Source organism: Cnephaeus nilssonii (genome assembly GCF_951640355.1).
Source record: "Cnephaeus nilssonii genome assembly, chromosome: 4".
Lineage (NCBI taxonomy): Eukaryota > Metazoa > Chordata > Mammalia > Chiroptera > Vespertilionidae > Cnephaeus > Cnephaeus nilssonii.
Window position 1 is genome coordinate 10,635,987 of NC_137075.1, and position 21,166 is coordinate 10,657,152.

General features: G+C 36.3%; 1 protein-coding gene across 3 annotated transcripts in view; it reads left to right on the plus strand.

The window, feature by feature from the left end:
• Positions 1 to 21,166, plus strand: part of EPC1 (enhancer of polycomb homolog 1) — a 101,200-nt gene that overhangs the window by 71,732 nt on the left and 8,302 nt on the right. For all 3 annotated transcript variants that reach the window (XM_079768603.1, XM_079768601.1, XM_079768602.1), the window contains exons 3-10: positions 6,974 to 7,119; positions 7,514 to 7,720; positions 8,094 to 8,242; positions 9,316 to 9,475; positions 10,497 to 10,673; positions 10,756 to 10,845; positions 10,925 to 11,073; positions 12,265 to 12,617. In XM_079768603.1, the coding sequence (XP_079624729.1) occupies positions 6,974 to 7,119; positions 7,514 to 7,720; positions 8,094 to 8,242; positions 9,316 to 9,475; positions 10,497 to 10,673; positions 10,756 to 10,845; positions 10,925 to 11,073; positions 12,265 to 12,617 (1,431 nt within the window). The remainder of the gene's footprint in view (positions 1 to 6,973; positions 7,120 to 7,513; positions 7,721 to 8,093; positions 8,243 to 9,315; positions 9,476 to 10,496; positions 10,674 to 10,755; positions 10,846 to 10,924; positions 11,074 to 12,264; positions 12,618 to 21,166) is intronic.

Below are 21,166 nucleotides of genomic sequence, written 5' to 3' on the forward strand. Positions count from 1 at the left end.
TATTACTCTGGTACTACTTTCTGGCAGATAAACTCTATAGCATGAACCACAGAGCTTTATCTACAAAGGATTTCATATCTGGGATTTGAGAACTTTTAACGGGGATTCTCCACTTATTGTCCCCCAAATACATTCTGGAAGTGACTCCAAGTTTTGTCTCTTAGAAATACTATAAAGAAGTTGAAAGAATTTCCTGGTCTGGCTAGCCTGTGATAGTTTTCTCTTCTTCAGTATAAGGCAAAGATGTCAAATACCTACCATCTCATAGTAAATATCACTATTATGAAAATCTTTTCTGTTTCTCAGACCTCCTTCAAGGAGTTTTGCAAGTAGGTATTAACTAATCATTGAGAGTTAGTATTTGAGTTGAAATCTTGAATAGTGTGCCTTCTTTTCAGTCAGGGATTATATTCTGTTCCTAATCTACATTTTGTGCCATTTCATTTCACTATTTTCTTTTTATATTTTAAAAATACTACTTGGAGTGCTAGCTAGTTTGGATTAATGGATAGAGCGTCAGCCTGGGACTGAAGGGTCCCAGGTTCAATTCCGGCTAAGGGCACATGCCTGAGTTGTGGGCTCGGTCCCCAGTAGCGGGCTTGCAGTAGGCAGCCAATCAATGATTCTCTCTCATCATTGATGTTTCTATCTCTCTCTCCCTCTTCCTTCTCTAAATCAATAAAATATATATATTTTTAAAAATACTACTTGGAGTTATAGACATACCCTCCCATACTCATTTAGTCTGAACCACAAAATGGCATTTGTTACATAGACATTCATATACGTTTGATCTCTATCACTGGACTCTTAAGTCTGAGGGCAAGTACCATGGTTTGTGCTACTCTATTTTAAAATAACTTACATATAAACACACACACACAGGGGCGAGGGGGAGACTTCCTTTTGCTAGCTTCATTGTCTATAGCATTTTTCCCTCTGTACATTATATTTTGTTCAACCATATACATATCTGTGTTTGTCCCTATCCAATATTTTTAAAGGAGTCAGCTTCTACAGTATGGCTCCAATTGTTTAATAATTATTGGCTAGCTAGGTCTCTATTTTAATTGGCAGAACTTAATTAGAAAAGACAACCTATTTGCCTGATTCTCTTTATACCCTGTTTTCTATTTTGAACACACTCAATAACATGGCCCAGAAAATTAGAAGACAGTCCTATTTCTTGTACCATGATAAATATATTACACTAGAGGCCTGTTGCACGAAGATTCATGCAATAGGCCTGCCTTCCCCTGGCTGCCTGAACCAGTTTTCCTGTGGCACCTGGGACCCAGGCCTTCACTCTGGCTGCCGCCTTCTGTCTTAGCTTCCGCTGGAGCACCGCTCCAGTAGCTCCCTCTACCCCGCACCCTCCCCCTCATAGCAGGCGTCCTGCCCTGCCCGGCTGCTCCGCACCTGCATGCGTGCTGCCCAGAGCAGCTGGGGGGCGGGACCACCGCCATCTTTGTTGGGCTAATTTGAATACTCACTTCTGATTGGCTGGTGGGTGTCGTGATGTGATGGTCAATTTGCATATTTCTCTTTTATTAGCTGTAGTTGAGCTGTCAGAATTGCAGTCTTGGTTGGAGCTAAATTATACATTAATCATTGCCTGTGAATTTATTTTGGTCAAATAAAATCCTAAAGTGAAATTTTTTCATGTTAGCTTTTCTCTAGGGTTTTAATATTTTATACCTGAACAAGATTTCACTCTTTATATTTTAAGATCTTAGATATATTTGTACCAACTAAAAGAATAGCTTCTTACAGAGGCAATAGCAATTTGACTCTCACATACTTGTTAATTTTAGTGGGGAACAAGCTGAGATCCCTAGGATAGAAATTTTCCTTTCCAGTTTTAATTCTGTTCCCTGATATGTTGGATATGACTTGTCATTGATGATGTAATGTATGCCAGAAGTATATCAGATAAATTTTAATAATGCAAAAGTAAGTTGGTATTAGGTGAGCTTGTTTAGTTTTTACAATTAATTAAGCTTTGTTAATGTGATTTGATCTAAGTAAAAATAAATTTTATATTGGAGGATGCAGAAGTAATGTGTAAATGAGACCCTAAAAATATGCCCTTATGAAGGCAGAACATTGCTAGATGGTCCCTGTCAGTTTGGTTTTCTGGATTATTTAGATCACCACTCTTTAATGGAACTTTTAATAATGATGGAAATGTTCTATAATCTTTGCCATCTGGTACATCACTAGGCACATGTTGCTATTGTGGCTTGAAATGTGGCTAATGTGTCCGAGGTACTGAATTTTTAATTTAGTTCATTGTAATCCAATTAGTCACACGTGGAACAACCCAAATATGGATTATCTTGGTTAGGAACGAGAAAAACAAGTGATTTTAATCCAGCAGTCAAAGTTTTAATCCACTTTGAGATCTCTAAAAGCTGTGTTTCTATAGCAGTAACAGACAGAATTAGATCAGAGAAAATAATTGGAGGACCTATAGTTGCAAGAAATCAGAGTGCAAAGAGAACCAAGATGTTGGCATAGGTAAACATCTGTACTTGCTGCCTCCCACAACCACATCAAAATTACAACTAAAATACAGAATAACTATCATCCAGAACCACTGGAAAGCTGGCTGAATGGAAGTACTACAACTAGAAAAGTAAAGAAGAAAGCCATTTCTGTTTGCTATGCCCTGGTGATTCCCTGAGACGGTAGGAGGTGCGGAGACGCAGAATGGGCTAGTCAGACACCCACGTGTACCACTTTTTTAATCAGGAGGGAGATAGCCTCTGTGGAGGCTGCCTGAGAAGCAAGGGGTCCAAGCCCCACACCAGCCCCCAGCCCAGGGTCCCAGAGCTGGGGAAGAAAAGTCCCTATGGGCAGTAAGAATTACTGACTGTAAAAACCAGTGCAGATTGGGCAGAGTGACACACAGGCTGCTGGAGACCCAGCTGCTTCTCTTGAAAGGCCGGCACCACGAACTGAATTTACAAGCTCCCACTTCCTCTGAGCTCCAGTGCCAGGCAAGGCTCTGGGGGACCCAGACACATATGGGGAGAAACTGGACTGTCTGGCATCTGGGCAGGAATTTGGGGGCAGCTTTCTTCCAGATGGATGTGCCTGCAACCGTCATTGTACCTGTGCTGGTGATTCCCTGAGACCCCGCCCCACTCAATTTACAAACCCACCAAAGCCTTGCACAGCAGCTTTTGCATATGAATGATCTGTTCTTTCTCAGGCTAAAACTGTCTAAAAGCTACAGCTAATTCAGGGAGCCCCAAACCTATCAATAAAAGGCCCAAGGCCAGTCACCAGCACCAGCCTGCCTTGTTTCACAGTTGGGCCTCATCTGGGCACTTCCAAACCCAATACAAAGATGAGGAATCTGCAGATCTCTCTATAGCACCTGCTGGATGGCCCCAGGCAGTGGCTGATTTTGCACCTCCCTGATCCAAGAGCCAGTGTGCCTAGTGGTCAGTGTGAGACCATACCAGATTACAACTCTTCAAATCCATAAGTAACACACTCAAGGGGCAGACTCGGTGAGCACCAAAGCCCCACTGAAGCAAGTCCTCCATAGGGTGTCTCCTGCACAGCACCTCTCCTACTATAGTTGCAGCTGGTACCCATAGCCAATTGGCCTGGAGGTCAATTCATCCTAGTGACACCAATAGCAATCAAGGCTCAACTATAACAAAACTGTGCACACTGCCCACAAAGGGGTGCACCAAGAGTGTCCACCTCAGGTGATTAGGGAGGCTGAGCCCCTGGGCCCTATAGGACACCTACTATACAAGGCCATTCTATCAAGTCGCAAAGACTTAGCAGCTACCCAATACATAGAAACAAACAGGGAAACAGCCAAAATGTGTAGACAAAGAAACATGCACAAATGAAAGGAATGGAAGAAAGCAAACTACTGGATATAGAATTCAAAACCACAGTTACAAGGTTACTCAAGAATCTTCTAGAAACCTCCAAGGAAATTAGTGAGACTTTCAAGGATCTTAGTGGGAATGCCAAGAAAATGGAAAAGGACCAGTCAGAAATTAAGCATACACTGACTGAAATAAAGAATAATATACAGGGATTCAACAGTAGACTAGAGGATTCCGAGAATCAAATCAATGATTTGAAATACGAGGAAGCAAAAAACACCCAACCAGAAGAGCAAAAAGAAAAAAGAATCCAAAAATATGAAGATAGTGTAAGGAGCCTCTGGGACAACTTCAAGCGTACCAACATCCGAATTATAGGGTTGCCAGAAGAAGAAAGAGAGCAAGATATTGAAAACCTATTTGAAGATATAATGATAGAAAACTTCCCCTACCTGGTGAAAGAAATAGACTTACAAGTCCATGAAGCAGAGAGAACCCCAAACAAGAGGAATCCAAAGAGGACCACACCAAGACACATAATTAAAATGTCAAGGGCAAAAGACAAAGAGAGAATCTCTCTCTTTTTTTTTTTTTTTAATTATATTTTATTGATTTTTTACAGAGAGGAAGGGAGAGGGATAGAGAGAAACATTGATGAGAGAGAAACATTGATCAGCTGCCTCCTGCACACTCCCTACTGGGTATGTGCCTGCAACTAAGGTACATGCCCTTGACTGGAATCGAACCTGGAACCCTTGAGTCTGCAGGTTGACGCTCTAGCCACTGAGTTAGGGCCAAACCGGTTAGGGCCAAAGAGAGAATCTTAAAAGCAGCAAGAGAAAAACAGTTAGTTACCTACAAGGGATTACCCATACGACTGTCAGCTGATTTCTCAACAGAAACTGTTATGCAGGCCAGAAGGGAGTGGCAAGAAATATTCAAAGTGATGAAGAACAAGAACCTACTACCAAGATTACTCTACCCAGCAAAGCTGTCATTTAGAATTGAAGGTCAGATAAAGAGCTTCACAGACAAGAAAAAGCTAAAGGAGTTCATCACAACCAAACTAGTATTATATGAAATGCTGAAGGGTATTCTTCAAGAAGAGGAAGAAGAAGAAAGATGTAAAGATAAAAAATATGAATAACAAAGTGACAACAAATACATATCTATCAACAATTGAATCTAAAAATCAAATGAATAAAAAATATGATGAACAGAATAAACTGGTGAATGGAATAGAATCGGGCGTGGAAATGGAACAGACTGATTATTCTCAGAGGGAAGGGGGTGTGGGGGTGCGAGAAGAGATTAACAAAGATCTTATATGTATGTATGCATTACCTATGGACACAGACAATAGGGTGGCGAGGGTCTGGGGTGGGTGAGAACCAGGTGGAGAGGAGCTACAGGGGGAAAAAAGAGGGGCATCTGTAATAATCTCAACAATAAAGATTAGTAAACAAAAAAAAAAAGAAATGAGTGCAAAGATTTTAACAGATTTTTATGAAGAAGTCTTAATATTTATTTAATTAGGAAATTGGGAATGTCATAGAAGTGTGATATAGGTCAACATAGAAAATGAAACAAAATAGTACCGTATTTTCCGGTGTATAAGACGACTGGGCGTATAGAAGATTTTCCTGGGTTAAAAAGTCGTCTTATACGCCGGAAAATACGGTATTTTCGATTATTTTTTATTTTATTATAGTTGACATTCAATATTTTATATTAGTTTCAGGTGTACAGTATAATGGTTGGACATTTACACAAGTTACACAGCAATCCCACAATACCATACATACATAGGTCGATATTACAATATGGGGGATGGTAAAGGTAGGTTTACAGTTTGTACAGTTAAACATACAATAATTAATACAAGAGTAAACTCTGTTTCAGGTACTCACAACTGTAAACCTACTTTTGCCCCACTTTGTATTATTGACTATATTCCCTATGCTATACTTGACAGGAGTTGATGTCAAGTTGAGTTTTGAAAAGAATAAGTAGTCATTTGCTAGGTGAGCAGGCAAGAAATAGTTAATGTAAAGGCCTGAAGACATGAAATAACTTTCTGTATGAAATACGAATTTTTATATTGCTAGGTCATAAAGTACGGATGAGACTGGACAGAGTAGATCAAGAAGGGCCTTATATATGTATTTGTAAGGATTTGGATTCTAAGGTGATAGGAAGTTAGTAAGAGGAATTGGACAAGGAAAAGCTGTGAGAAATTATAATATCAAGCTACTTAATATTTTAGTTACATTATGATCAGCCTTGCCTCATTTTAATAAGTAATTAAATGGCATTTTATAATATAGAGCGGGTGTTCTTGCCTCTTTTTACAAATCTTGACAAATACAAGAAACACCTCACATTTCTAGCACCATGACAGTCTCATGAGGGAACAAACCTCCTTAGCCAGGAATTCACTCACTTGAGTGATAGCTAATACTTGTTGGCCGTGGCTTCTCACACTTCAGCTTTAAATACCACACCCTGAACTTTTGGTAAAGAAGTTAAATAATTTATAAATTAGGACTTAAATATTCTAGAAACAATCTTGTTTAAAGATATCTTTTTATGTTATGTCAAACTATATGAAATCGCTGCTATTTTGTCAAGTTTTATGAGCTACAAAACTTTCATATCGTCTAACCAATACACTTAATAATCTCTGTTTTTAATAATGGGTTCCTTAGCCACCCGCCACTGCACCTGACCACTTCCTGTTGGCTGGTGCATTCCAGTGGTGAGCTGAAACTGAACCCCAGCTTAGGAAACAGGGTTCTTCTTCATGTGGAGGACTCTGTGCCGAAAGCATGGGAACAACGAGAAAAAAAAAAAAAAATGGGTTCCTACTTTATTTGCTTTTGAGGACGGAGTAACATCTATTGTCTTTTATAATGTGTATTAACAATAAAGATAATTTCACTTCTTAAACTTTAAGTGTAGGAAACATATCTATAAGATTGTGTGTCTGAAAACAAAATTAAAAGAAAATCTTATTTCTTTAGAAAGTACAGGTCTTGTTTTTGTCTGGACAACTATGAGAGGGTTTGTCAAGTGAAGTCACACAGTAAATGATTGCTTATGGCTTCTTCTGTCAGCTTTTAGTTTGGATGCTGAACAGCCTGACTATGATTTGGATTCTGAAGATGAAGTATTCGTGAATAAACTGAAAAAGAAAATGGACATCTGCCCATTGCAGTTTGAGGAGATGATTGACCGTCTAGAAAAAGGGAGTGGTCAGCAGGTACAACTTCCTTAAATATATAATGTGTGTGTGTGTGTGTGTGTGTGTGTGTGTGTGTGTATCTACATTTATATGGCAATAGTATAATGTTGGGGAGAGCTAAGTGAGCAGGCTCTGGAGTTAGTAAGCATGAAGTTTTGAGCAGTATGTTTATATTTCTCTGTGCCTCAATTTTCTCATCTGTAAAATAGATATGATAAATATCATAGGATTGTTGTGAAAATGAAATAAAATAATGTGTATAAAACATCTAGCTCAATGACTAACATGTAAGGTACTCTGTGTTTGGTATTGTAAACACTGTTGTTATTTTTGTTGTCATTTAAATTTGAAATTAACTTTGAACCTTATATATGTATATTATATGAAAATGACATAATAATTTTACATTTAGCCAGTCAGTCTGCAGGAAGCCAAATTACTACTAAAAGAAGATGATGAATTAATTAGAGAAGTTTATGAATACTGGATTAAAAAGAGAAAAAACTGTCGAGGGCCATCTCTTATCCCATCAGTAAAGCAAGAAAAGCGAGATGGTTCTAGCACAAATGATCCTTATGTGGCTTTTAGAAGACGAACTGAAAAAATGCAGACTCGAAAAGTAAGTGAATTTGAGAAATTTTTTACATGTTTTTGATGTAAGAAAAACTATTTATGGTTATGAATGTCTCAGTATCTGGAGGTTGTGTTTTAATATGTGTTTAAATAGACTTTCTATGCAATATAATGAAAAATACTAATTTAAAATAATTTGGCCTTAAGATTCATTATGGAGCTGTTGGTATATTTTAATGTTCATCCATTTAAAATCATATACAAATTCGATTTCCTGGAGATCCATGCCCCCTTTCAGTGTTTTAAAATTCTCTCTTAACCCTTCAAATGAATATATATATATATATCTGTAGCTATGTTCAGAATGCCACTAGCTAGAAATGCTTATTGACATTAAATAAGGACCTTTATATTTGCAGAATCGCAAAAACGATGAAGCCTCTTACGAAAAAATGCTTAAGCTGCGTCGAGATTTAAGCCGGGCTGTTACTATACTAGAGATGATAAAAAGAAGAGAAAAGAGTAAAAGGGAGCTATTGCACTTAACACTGGAAATTATGGAAAAGAGGTAAAGTATATTTTAATAGCAGCAGGAAGTATGGTACTATAAGCATTTTGTATACTGAGTTAATTTATTTCCTAAGCAATTATCTGTAAGTCCAGAGATATCTTATTTTAATAATAATTAGAGACTATTAAAATGTGTGCTATGATATACTTTGTATAATTTTACATGTGTTCCTCTCTTTATTTTCTTTAAAAGTTATTGTATTCAGTAAAATTAAAATGTGCCAGGTATTTCCATGTTGAAAAAATTTTTTTGTCCTTATTTGAGTGTGTGCATGGCTATAAGAGAGAACATTTGTCAGTTTAAACTTCTTATTTACTGGAATGTACTGATTTAAAAAAAACATAAAGGAGAAAGGAAAAGGTCCATAATCCTAACATTCAAATAACCATTCAGCAAGACACATAGTGAAAACTTTAAGCCTTACTCACCTATTTCCTAGTCCCTATACCCAAAGAAAACCGCTGTTGAATTTCTTGTGATTCAGTTTAGAAAAATTAGTTTTATATATAACACAGGCAATTCAAATTAGCAGAAATTCTTCATCTTGGGCATTAACTTTAACAGTTCTACCAAATCTTTCACCAAAACTACTAAGTTAAAATTTGCATCTTTGTGCCCTGGCTGGGTGGCTCAGTTAGTTGGAGCATCATCCTGATATGACAGGGTTGCGGATTCGATCCCTGGGCACATACAAGAATCGACCAATGAATGCATAAATAAGTGGAACAACCAATAGATGTTTCTTTCCCCCCACTCCCACCCCCCTTTCTCCCTTTCTCTCTTAAATCAATAAATAAAAATTTAAAAAAATTTTTTGAGCTTTTGTTTTTTTACCCACAGTCTTCTATTTATGGTGCTAAGATAAAGCTGTAAGCCAAAAAAGTAAAAGGAAGAAACAAAAGGAATTGCATAATCTCCCATGTTAATGAACATTCAGCAAATTAATCAAAGTTTAACTAATTTTACCAAGTCTAATCAATGTTTATAATTATATCTCAGTTGTTATTAATAGTCAGAAGGTTAAGTACTTACAGAACAAACTTTTTAAACTTTCTTTTTTATAATTTCAGGTATAATTTGGGTGACTACAATGGAGAGATTATGTCTGAGGTTATGGCACAGAGACAGCCAGTGAAACCTACTTATGCCATCCCCATCATCCCTATTACTAATAGCAGTCAATTTAAACACCAGGAAGCAGTGGATGTGAAGGAGTTTAAAGTTAATAAGGTGATAAAAAGTTTTGTGATTATAGTAGCTGATAATGGAGTGGTATTTTATCATTAAAATCAGAAAGAAAAAACTATATCCTACTATGAAACATGCTGCAAAGCCCGCTTTTGATTCAAGACTGGCCTGAGCTTGAAAATAATAATAAACTCTTCCCAAGAAACCATGAAACTCTAAACTGCATAAAACTTGACAAATATTTAGCATATTTGCATAACCATGATACTTGCCATAATTTTTCTTGGCAACAAATACCATTTTTGCCTCTAATCTTTCTTTCCTTTTTCCTACACATCCAATTCATGCCTCTCCTAGCCTCTGCCATCCCTGCCATACATATTTCTAACATGCCCTTTGTTCATCAGCTCACTCACTCTTACCTGCGTATTTTATCCTGTGTTTCCCCTGTTTAATGGTTTCATATCTTTATCCTTTAAAACTGCTCAAAATTTACCACTCCAGAATGATTTCATTATTTAGCTAGTGGTAACTCTTTACTACTCTTTATTTTCTTAACACCTTAGTATTATGGCTTTATTTTCCACTATATTAACAGTAATCTGAAGTCTGCTCTGTGTATATGTAAATTTTTTTCGTTATATTTTCCCCATATTGGTTTGTTAATTTTTTAGAATAAAAACTAGATATCCCTTTTTTTTTCATTCTCTTCTAGTATTTTTATAGGAAATTAAGGAAAAGAAACAGGAGCCAGCAGTAAATGCTAATTGCAGTTACAGGGTTTCAGAAGCTGGAGCATTTTTATTCTTTTCCTTACTTTAATTGGAACAAAATACTTTATCAGATTGTGTTTAGGTTGTAGGAACATATTCATGTTTTCACAAAGATCAACCAAATTCTAAGACTTGACAATGTAAGATGACAAAACGTAAGAGTCTTGTATCTTCCTATGATTGTGAATGCCTTCATTATAGTAGTAAACTTCTTTTAAAAACTTCTCCAAAACTGCGTGTTTGTTGAACATGGTTTCCTATTGTTTGACTAACTCATGACTTTATTGCAGCAAGATAAAGCCGATCTTATCCGACCTAAACGTAAATATGAAAAGAAGCCCAAAGTCTTACCATCATCTGCTGCTGCTGCTCCTCAACAGACGAGTCCTGCTGCACTGCCAGTCTTTAATGCTAAAGATTTAAATCAGTATGATTTCCCCAGCTCAGATGAAGAACCTCTTTCCCAGGTAAATTTAATAATTTTCCTATTAATATAGAGGAGAAATGTAGGAAGTCACATGGTTTTGACTCATTGCATTTTACTTACAGGTTTTGTCTGGTTCTTCGGAAGCTGAGGAAGAGAATGATCCTGATGGTCCGTTTGCTTTCCACAGGAAAGCAGGCTGTCAGTACTATGCTGTAAGTTTCAGGCTTTCTTTTTAAATAACAAACTGTTTACCTTTAACTGACCAAATAAGATAATTTTTTTTTTTTTAAGCCTCACTTAGACCAGACTGGCAACTGGCCTTGGACTAGTCCTAAGGACGGAGGATTAGGAGATGTGCGATACAGATACTGCTTAACTACCCTCACCGTACCCCAAAGGTGTATTGGATTTGCACGAAGACGGGTTGGGCGCGGTGGAAGGTAAGGTATTTTTGTATTCTAAGCATAAAGACATTTTAGAAATTAGGGTAGTTGAATTTAAAATTTCAAGTGCAGGTTAGGGTAGCCCATTTGTTCTTGACTGATTTTTTGTTTGAAATACTTTGCCTTACTTCCTGGTTCTTATATAGCTTTTAATGCATGATACAATTCTGACAAAAGGTATCAGATAAAGGCAAGTGTAAATTATGATTGCATAAATTGTATTAAGTTAAAGAAACTACAAATGTTTCAGGAATTCTGGAAGATAATGAAAAAAAAAAAGGATTAAATAGACTAAGAAGTGTCATATATAGTGTACTGAGTTGTTTAACTTGTCAGTGAAAAGACTCCATGTTCCATGTATGACCTGATCTTGACATCCCAGATTGTCATGATCTAATTGCTTTTCTTTCTTTGTTTAAACCTGATAGAATTCCTTCATACTCTATGCCTTGGTATGAGAAGTTGTATGGGGGGAGGGAAGGAATTGCAGAATGCATAAAAGCAAACAAAAAGAAAGCTTTCGAATAAAGTATGAAAAATATTAAAAGGCAAAATAGATAATAAGGTACTTTCAAGAAGAAATTTAAGGGTATGATTTATGATAAATTAATGGCTAAGATAAGGTCATTTATAAAGTTTATATTTGTAACATCTCAAATATTTTATCCATTCGAAATTTTAATGGTACAACATATCCCAAATACCACATACCTTTTAATGCTTTTCTCCTACCTCCTCTGGCCCTCTCCTCCTCCCCAAAAAAACAAAAGGAATCTTTACTTAAATATGAGAACAAATATGTTAGCAACATTTTACAAAGTGTTCTGGTGCTTTGTAACGGAAGTGAAAATCTTCGGTTTAAAAGGAATTTGAAAAGAAAGGTACTTTCATATTTTACAAGTAACTTAAACTGATCGACCAACCCTTAGAACTGTTACAACTCTTACTGTTATAAAATATTTACCTTATTCTTTGAGGTGGAGTACTCCCTTATTTAATCAGATCATTATAACATAAAAGAAAGAACCTTTATTAGATATTGAAATTATAGCCAAATATTGCAATAATCAAGTTTAAATATTCAGTGGGAGATGGCTTTTTGGAGTTGGGGGAGAGAAAGAAAAACAATTTTTAAACAAATTTTGAATAGCTATTTTACATACATGTGTCCTGCCTTATTTTTAATAGGGTCTTACTGGACAGAGCTCACTCAGACTATGACAGTATGTTTCGCCATCTGGATTTGGAAATGCTTTCCTCACCACAACATTCTCCAGTCAATCAGTCTGCCATTACCTCAGAAACAAATACCTCGGACAAATCTTTCTCTAAAGACCTCAGTCAGTTACTAGTCAATATCAAGTCATGTAGATGGCGGCATTTTAGGCCTCGGACACCATTCCTACATGACAGTGACAATGATGAACTCTCCTGTAGAAAATTATATAGGAGTATAACTCGAACAGGAACAGCACAACCTGGGACCCAGACATGCAGTACCTCTACACAAAGTAAAAGTAGCAGTGGTTCAGCACACTTTGGTATGTTTATTTGTTATAATGTCATTTCTATGGCAATGTCAGGCTTATCAATTTTTTGAATATGTGGCTTATTATATTAATGACTAAAAGTTCTTTTCTCAAAATAGTTAAGAAAAAGAAAGACCTAGGTTTAAGTATTTATTTGAATCCTGTTTGTACATATGACTTCATTTAAACAAAACCACATCCAAAGTGGTGGTTTATCACTACAGGTTGGACAAAAATATGTTTACAGTTGTTCATATGGAAAATAATATAATAAATAATAATACATGAATAAACTCAAGTGTTTTGCATACCCACAACTGTATACCTACTTTTTCCCCCCATCCTGTATTTAATGTATAAAATTTGTTTTCCTGGGAACCACAAGATTGAGCAATTATATTTTCAAAATAATGTTAAAAAAATGGACCATAAATTATTGCTCATTTCTTTAGTCTTTCACTTAGACTGCTTAAAAGTAGACCAGCAAATTGATAGATATGCAAAGTTTTATCTGTCACAGTAATTCAGAGTAATTTATAAGAGAGAAAGTAATTTTTCACAGAACAATATTTCAAAGATTATTTTAATAATTTTGGAAACATTTTTAGATAATATCTACTGTAGTATTATGGCTACTTTGTGAAATGTGTCTAAAATAAATGCTGTCTACTTAAAATATTTCTAAAATTTAGCTTTCTATTTGAAAGTAATAAATGTGTTTTTTGAGGCATGTAGATTATAGAAATCCACTGTTAACCTATTGTATGCTATAAGCGTCTGTAGACGCAAGTGGGGGGACCTACCCCACACGCCAGGCATGTCTATAAAAAAAATGTTTTCTCTAAGTGGCAGCTGTGGCCAACTTTAAAATCATTTTTCGTGAGAATTTTCAGCTGAAAATATTCAAGAACACCATATTTGTGAGTAATATATTTATTTTTATAATATTCATTGCAAATTGATTATTTTAAATTAAATTCAAAATATTGTGGCGTGTGGGGATGGTTTCCATTTTGGATGCGTGGTAGTTAACTGGTTAAAATTATGTTACTACAGATTTTTGTGAAAATAATTTAAATACAGTTTTAGAAAGGACTATAAAGATCTTTACTCTGTTCCCCTAATCATGTGGTAAGGATATCATAAAACCTTCTAATAAATATGAAAATGTGTTTATTCTTAAAGACCTCCAGAAAAGATTTTATAAATAATTTACTTTGTGGTTGGAAAAAAAGTAGTTCTATGAAGTGGAAGTTTTTTCAGCTCATAAGAAAAATAATCTTTTCAGAAATTAACTAGAAGATGATCAAAATTTTCTGAGGTTTAACAGATTATCTATAATCCCATTCATTTCAGTCTATATTATGAAGAGTCAGTTTCTGCTTTTATAGTCTTAATCAAAATAGAGGACTTGTTTATAGTGTGGGTATAGAGATTCTAAATGTATAAACTTGTAATATGTTTTCCCTGATAAAGATTTTTAAGCTATGTAAAATTCTTTGACAGTTCTTATTGAAAATTGGCATATTCCATCACTCCCCATCTTTTCCACCTCTTAGAATAGAGAAGTTGAATTGTGAAACCATCCTTAGGTTCTTTTTAATGTAAATTGTTTTGCTATACAACTTAAGTAAGCATTGGTACTCTAAAATTGTGTTGCCCAAAGAATATTAAAAGGTGAACATTGAGCAGAAGTATTACCAAAAGTTTAGGTGAAATACCAAAAGTTTAGGTGAAAAAAACCTTTAGTAAATTCTGATTTTCTTTTTAATTATTTCCTTCCTTTATATATATGTGATATGCCCTTTTTATAATGGGTTTATCAGTTTTTTCTGTTGTGCGTAATTCTTTTTAGTTTTTCCTTCAATTTTACTAGAGCTTCCTTATGCTTGGAGAATAGATGCCTACAGATTGCTATAGAGTATCACTTCTTTCATATATGTGACTGTTCCAGAAACCTAACGCTTTTCTCTTTATGCTCTATAAAGTGCATTACAGTGGAGTTCCATCAAACTTACATTTAAGTGAATTCAACTATAGGCCCCTGGGAAAAAAATAAAGATTTAGCAGTTCAAATGTTATATAGGATTCTGAATATAATTCTACCAAAAGAATGTATTTGCTGGAGTGGCCACTAAGGGAATATGGGAGAAGTGAATCTTGATTTTCTCCTGATAGCATGAGTGCCTGCATTGATGCTTCATTCATGGGTTAATCATCTTACCTCAAGCAGTGTAATTATAGTTTTAAACTTTTGTGGGTTTTTTTTCATATAACATGTCCCACAAATGCTACTTTATCTGGTACTCAACCACACAAACTTGGATCTAGTCTGATGTCAGAAGAATAACTGGCTGTGTTGGGCTTATTGAAAGAAATGGTTCTGTCTCACATGATGCACTGTAGAGGATTTTTTAAGAGTTAACTTTTACTTTACCAGCTTTTGAACTTACCATTATATGAGAGATGAGTCAGTTGATTATTCTTGGCTTGCTGTTCAAGCCAATTTGGTGGATTTTGATTTAGACATTTTTTATTCTATCATTGTTTTAAATGTTAACTAATGTGTGCTGTGGCATAGTGATGCTCTATGGACTGAGTTTTCCCGTTTCTAAATAATCATGTGTAAGGGCTTAATTATTCTCATTTTCAAGTAGGAAATTCTAAATGAGGATATCAGGAGCCCATTATTTTTAGTAAAGGGAATGAGGTTTAGCACACTAACTTTTATAGTCTCTATTTCAATTGCTCAGAATCTTTTTTGCTTCCCAATCTTGACCTTCTTGCAAAGTTGTGTGGCCAAATGGGTACTCTGGTTAGTCAGATGCTACAGTGCTTTGTCCTTTGGGTACTGTACAGCAGAATGACATAATGTTGAGGGACTTGGAAAGGCTTACCATATGTGTATTTATAATTCTCAAGACTAGATTTTAGCACTTACAGATAAATTGCATTTTTAATAATCTTTATTAATATGTGATTTGAACAGTTCTCAAATTATATTTTTTTAACTGATAAAAGCACCTTTGAAATGTAGTCTTCGTTCAGTGACTAAGTATTATTTGCATGTATTTGAGTTTGGGAGATAGCACATGTCAATTAACACCTTTTATCATAATTAGAAAGGACTCTATATAATTCAGAAGGACTAAAAACAGAAAAGTGATTTTTAAACCACCATTATATGTTCAGGATTTGAATTCCTAGCTCCCAGTGAAATTTCATCAGCAAACTAAATCAGTTTTCTAAGCTCACATTTCTGCACTAAAGACTTTATTTTCATAAGTGAAAAGGAAATTTGTAACTAGAATATTATATTTTAAGTCTCAATATCTATAGTTTACTTAATGCAATTTACTTGAGTTTGTAACATAAAATTTTAATTTTATTATAGAAAAGGAACTCTAGATTTGAGCACTGAATACTTTCTTGTTGGATTTTATAAATCCACAAGACTTTAATTCTTATCTAAATGTGTTTCAAAATTCAGAATTGCATCTTCAACAATCTCAACTAGAAACGCTAGAAAAATACATTAACAGATCTACAATTTTACAGGTACATACAAGAGTAGTCATACCTAGCAGAGTGTTTGACCATAAATAATTTCATGTTCAAGTCATTTGCAGCCAAATGAATTGAGGTTCAGTCATGTTTTGCCATTAAATGAGTTACCAAACTTCTGTTTTCAAATTGGATTTCTGTGTGGCTGATAAATGTTCAAAAACCTCAATCTAAGCTATCAATTCAAGTTTACTGATTAGATGGTCATACTTTAATACTGTTTGGAGTCATTTCATTTTATATTTATTTCTTCAAAGTAAACTTTTTTCTTGTATTAAACTTCTTGCCTGTATGCTGCTCAAAGAAATTGTAATTGAGGGGTATCTTTTTTTTTTTTTTCCAAATATATTTTATTGATTTTTGACAGAGAGGAAGGGAGAAGGATAGAGAGTTAGAAACATTGATGAGAGAGAAACATCAATCAGCTGCCTCCTACACACCTCCCACGGGATGTTCCCGCAACCAACGTACATTCCCTTGACCGGAATCGAACCTGGGACCTTTCAGTCTGCAGGCTGACGCTCTATCCACTGAGCCAAACCGGCTAGGGTGAGGGGTATCTTTTAAAATAGGTGTTTGGGTTTGTTAAGGATTTTTGTTGTTGTTGTTAACAAAATACACGTTTTGGCAATCTAGACTCCATCTTCTAAAACTGAATTTTTAAATTGTTTATTTTTTTCCTAACTGCCTATCACCCTTCCCACCTGCACTTTGATCATTTTAGTTGATCTGCTCCAGCTACAGGAATGTGACCTAAAGGGCAGCACCCTGAGCTACCAGTTATTCCAGTTGCTGGTGTACTGCATGATAATTTTCCTTGTATAAGAATTGGACTCGTAAAATCTTGGATTATTTCATCTAAATTTCTACCCCTAGACAGTTTCTGACCTCTGCCTCTAGTGAGGGCAAATTCAACAGCTTACTTGATCAGGTTATTTTATATACTTGGGTGTCTTGCTAGAAGTTTGTCCAGATATTGAACAAAAGCTACCTCCTTAAATTTAAATATTCTGGTTCCTGTTTTGCCTTTGGAAGCACATGAATATGTTGTTTGTTTGTTTTTTTCAGGTTGGAGTACTTTCTTTATTTTTTTGAATAAGTCTTTATTGTTCAGATTATTACAGTTGTTCCTCTTTTTTCTCCCCGTAGCTCCCCTCCACCCGGTTCCCACCCTACCCCATTCTCTTACCTGCCCCCCATTGTCCTCGACCATAGGTGTTTAATTTTTGTCCAGTCTCTTCCCGCACCCTCCACACCCTTCCCCCCCCCCCCCCCGAGAATTGTCAGTCCACTCCCTTTCTTTGCCCCTGATTCTATTATATTCACCAGTTTATTCTGTTCATCAGATTCTTTATTCACTCGATTTTTAGATTCACTTGTTGATAAATATGTATTTGTCATCTCTTTGTTGTTCATAATTTTTATCTTTACCTTTTTCTTCTTCTTCCTCTTCTTAGAGAATACCCTTCAGCATTTCATATAATCCTGGTTTGGTGGTGATGAACTCCTTTAGCTTTTTCTTATCTGTGAAGCTCTTTATCTGACCTTCAATTCTAAATGATAGCTTTGCTGGGTAGAGTAGTCTTGGTTGTAGGTTCTTGCTATTCATCACTTTCACTATTTCTTGCCACTCCCGTCTGGCCTGCATAGTTTCTGTTGGGAAATCAGCTGACAATCATATGGGTACTCCCTTGTAGGTAACTAACTGTTTTTCTCTTGCTGCTTATAATATTCTCTCTTTGTCTTTTGCCCTTGGCATTTTAATTATGATGTGTCTTGGTGTGGTCCTCTTTGGATTCCTCTTGTTTGGGGTTCTCTGCACTTCATGGACTTATAAGTCTATTTCTTTCACCAGGTAGGGGAAGTTTTCTGTCATTATATCTTCAAATAGGTTTTCAATATCTTGCTCTCTTTCTTCTTCTTCTGGCACCCCCATAATTCGGATGTTGGTACGCTTGAAGTTATCCCAGTATCCCAGAGGCTCCTTACACTATCTTCATATTTTTGGATTCTTTTTTCTTTTTGTTTTTTCGGTTGGGTGTTTTTTGATTCTTCATATTTCAAATCTTTGACTTGATTCTTGGGATCCTCTAGTCTGCTGTTGGATTTCTGTATATTGTTCTTTATTTCAGTCAGTGTATGTTTAATTTCTGATTGGTCCTTTTTTATATCCTTGAGGGTCTCAATAAATTTCTCAGAGGTTTCTAGAAGGTTCTTGAGTAACCTTATAACTGTGGTTTTGAACTCTATATCCAGTCGTTTGCTTTCCTCCATTTCTTTCATTTGTGACATGTTTCTTTGTCTCGCATTTTGGCTGCTTCCCTGTGTTGATAGAGTGGCTTTGTGTGCTAAGTGTCCTATAGGGCCCAGTGGCTCAGCCTCCCCAGTCACCTGAGGTGGATGCTCTTGGAGCACCCCTTTGTGGGCTGTGTGCACAGTCTTGTTGTAGTTAAGCCTTGATTGCTGTTGGTATCACTGGGAGGAATTGACCTCCAGGCCAATTGGCTGTGAGGACCAGCTGTATCTACAATGGGAGAACTGCTATGCTGGAAACACCCTTATGGGGCAGGACCTGCTTCAGTGGGGCTTTGGTGATCACTGAGTCTGCCCCCTGAGTGTGTCTCTTATGGATCTGAAGAGTTGTAATCTGGTGTGGTCTCACTTTGACCACTGGGTGCACTGGCTCTTGGATCTCCAAGGAGGTGCAAAGTCAACCCCTACCTGAGGCCACCCAGGAGGAGCTACAGAGAGATCTGCAGATTCCTCCTCTTAGTTTGGGGTTTGGAGGTGCCCAGATGAGGTCCAGCTGTGAAGCAGTGCATACTGCAGACGAGCCTTAGGCCTTCTTTTGGAAGCTCTGGGGTTCTTTGACCCAGCTGCAGTTTGTTAGGTTAGGTTGCAAAAGGCCAGGCCATTCATACGCAAACGCCTCTGCGCACAACTTGGGTGGGGTTGTAAATTGGGTTGGGTGTGGTCTCAGGGAATCACGGGGCGGTGCAAACAGCAATGTTTGCCCGTTGGCCCTGCCCTGGATAGGTCCCTGGGTCTCTCTGTCCCACGGTCGTGTGCAGGAACAATGAACGCTGCAACCACCTCTGAGAGAAAGCTGCCCTCGTGTTCCCGCCTGACACCAGACAGTCCAATTTCTCCCCGTATGAGTCTGGGTCCCCAGAGTCTCGCCAGGTACTGGAATTCAGAGCAATCGGGAGTTTGTATCTCCCTCCCGATTGAAAAAGACCACAGAGTACCCAGTTGACAGCCCGTTTCCGCACGTGCCTCTGTAGCTTCGCTTTTCCGCACCTCTGCACCTCCTATCAGTCTAGATGCACTTTTCTCTTTTCTTCTTGTTGTAGAACTTCTACTCAGCCAGCCTTCCCGTGGTTCTGGATGATATCCATTTTTTCTTTTAGTTGTAGTTTCGATGTGGTTGTGCGAGACAGCAAGTTCAGGTGTTTACCTATGCCGCCATCTTGGTTCTGAATATGTTTTCTTGATCTCCAACATCAAAGTGTCCTTCAAATATTTTAAGTCCTTTTGTGCTCCCTTATAATTCTCAGCTTTTAATCGTGTCCCTCACATCACTCTTCACTGCCTAGGCTCCTGTTTATTAAAGTGCTGACTATACAAGGTTTTTTAAATACTTGATTCACACTATCGGTACATAAAAATTTGATTCTCTCATATAAATAATACTAAATCTAAAACAAACTTGCCTATATCTTTTCATATTTAAAATCTCATTGCTTTGGGGGCGGGTTTTTTCCCCTTCATCTAGTAAATACCTTTGTGACCTTGGATGAAATTCTCTTCATCTCTATTAGGAGGTTGTAGGAGTAAATCACTAAGGATCCCTCCTGATTTAAAAATTTTTGGTTCTGTGAAATTATTTTGATGCTGTCTACAAAACATCTTGTCCATCTTTGTGTGAATTGCAAACTTTACCACACCATAATATTTGGAGATTAGACATACAACCTAAAAACTTTCTTCCTTGATAGAGAGTTAGGGAAATATGGTCTTTTTTATTTATTTTCACTTAGCATTTGCTTGCACTTTGAATTATAATGACATCCAGATGTTCTCAGTTTTCTGTTTATATAATAATGTAAAACCCAGTTCAGATTGTACTTGGCCCAGTTTACTACCTTACCAAGCTTTCCTTTCATTTACACAGCCTTTTGGATTGGAATTTTATGTCTCAGAAGAAATTTAAAATCTTAGCATCTCATGCCTGAAAAGGACTACAGTCATCACCTATTTAATCTCTTCCATATTTTAGATGAACATACTGAGTCCCAAAAGGTTAAGTAACTTGCCCAGGTATACTCTACTAGTTATGATAGACCTGAGAACTAAAATAACAATCAAGATGTCTTGGCTCCCAGACTCATGGTTTTTACTACCATTGCTTCTAGCTCATAAATTATCTGTACAGTTCTTCAAGATCATTTATGAAAAATATCTAGAGAAAATTTTAGTACTAAACTCTAGAATATAGAGATATCTAAGAAATGGGCTAACAGTGATCTAAAATGTCAGGTGATTGTTATTTCTAAATCTATTATTAGGAGGAAGTTAACAGTTGTTAAAAACTGAAAGTCACGAAACCCTCAGAGACCAAGCATTAAAATGTTGGTTTAAATAGGGCAAAAATATTTGGAACCTTTATTCAAATCAACTTCCAATTATTGCTAAATTTTTAATTAAACCACACACAAACATATATGTCTATCTACTATACTGAACACGTGAAATTAATAAAGATGAGAAAACACAGAGATTGAACAAAGGAAAAAACACACATACACAAATACTAGCAAAGATCAACAGAAAATTTCCATTTATATAAATGGAGTTTTGTACATATAGGCTGTTAGTGAATGCTAAAGTATGGATTTTCTAGGTCTGTACTGACCTGACGTTCCAGAACGGTCCCTTTTTTAAAAAACGTACTGAGCATTCCCTACTAAGGAAATTCAAGACTTAAATTAAAATGT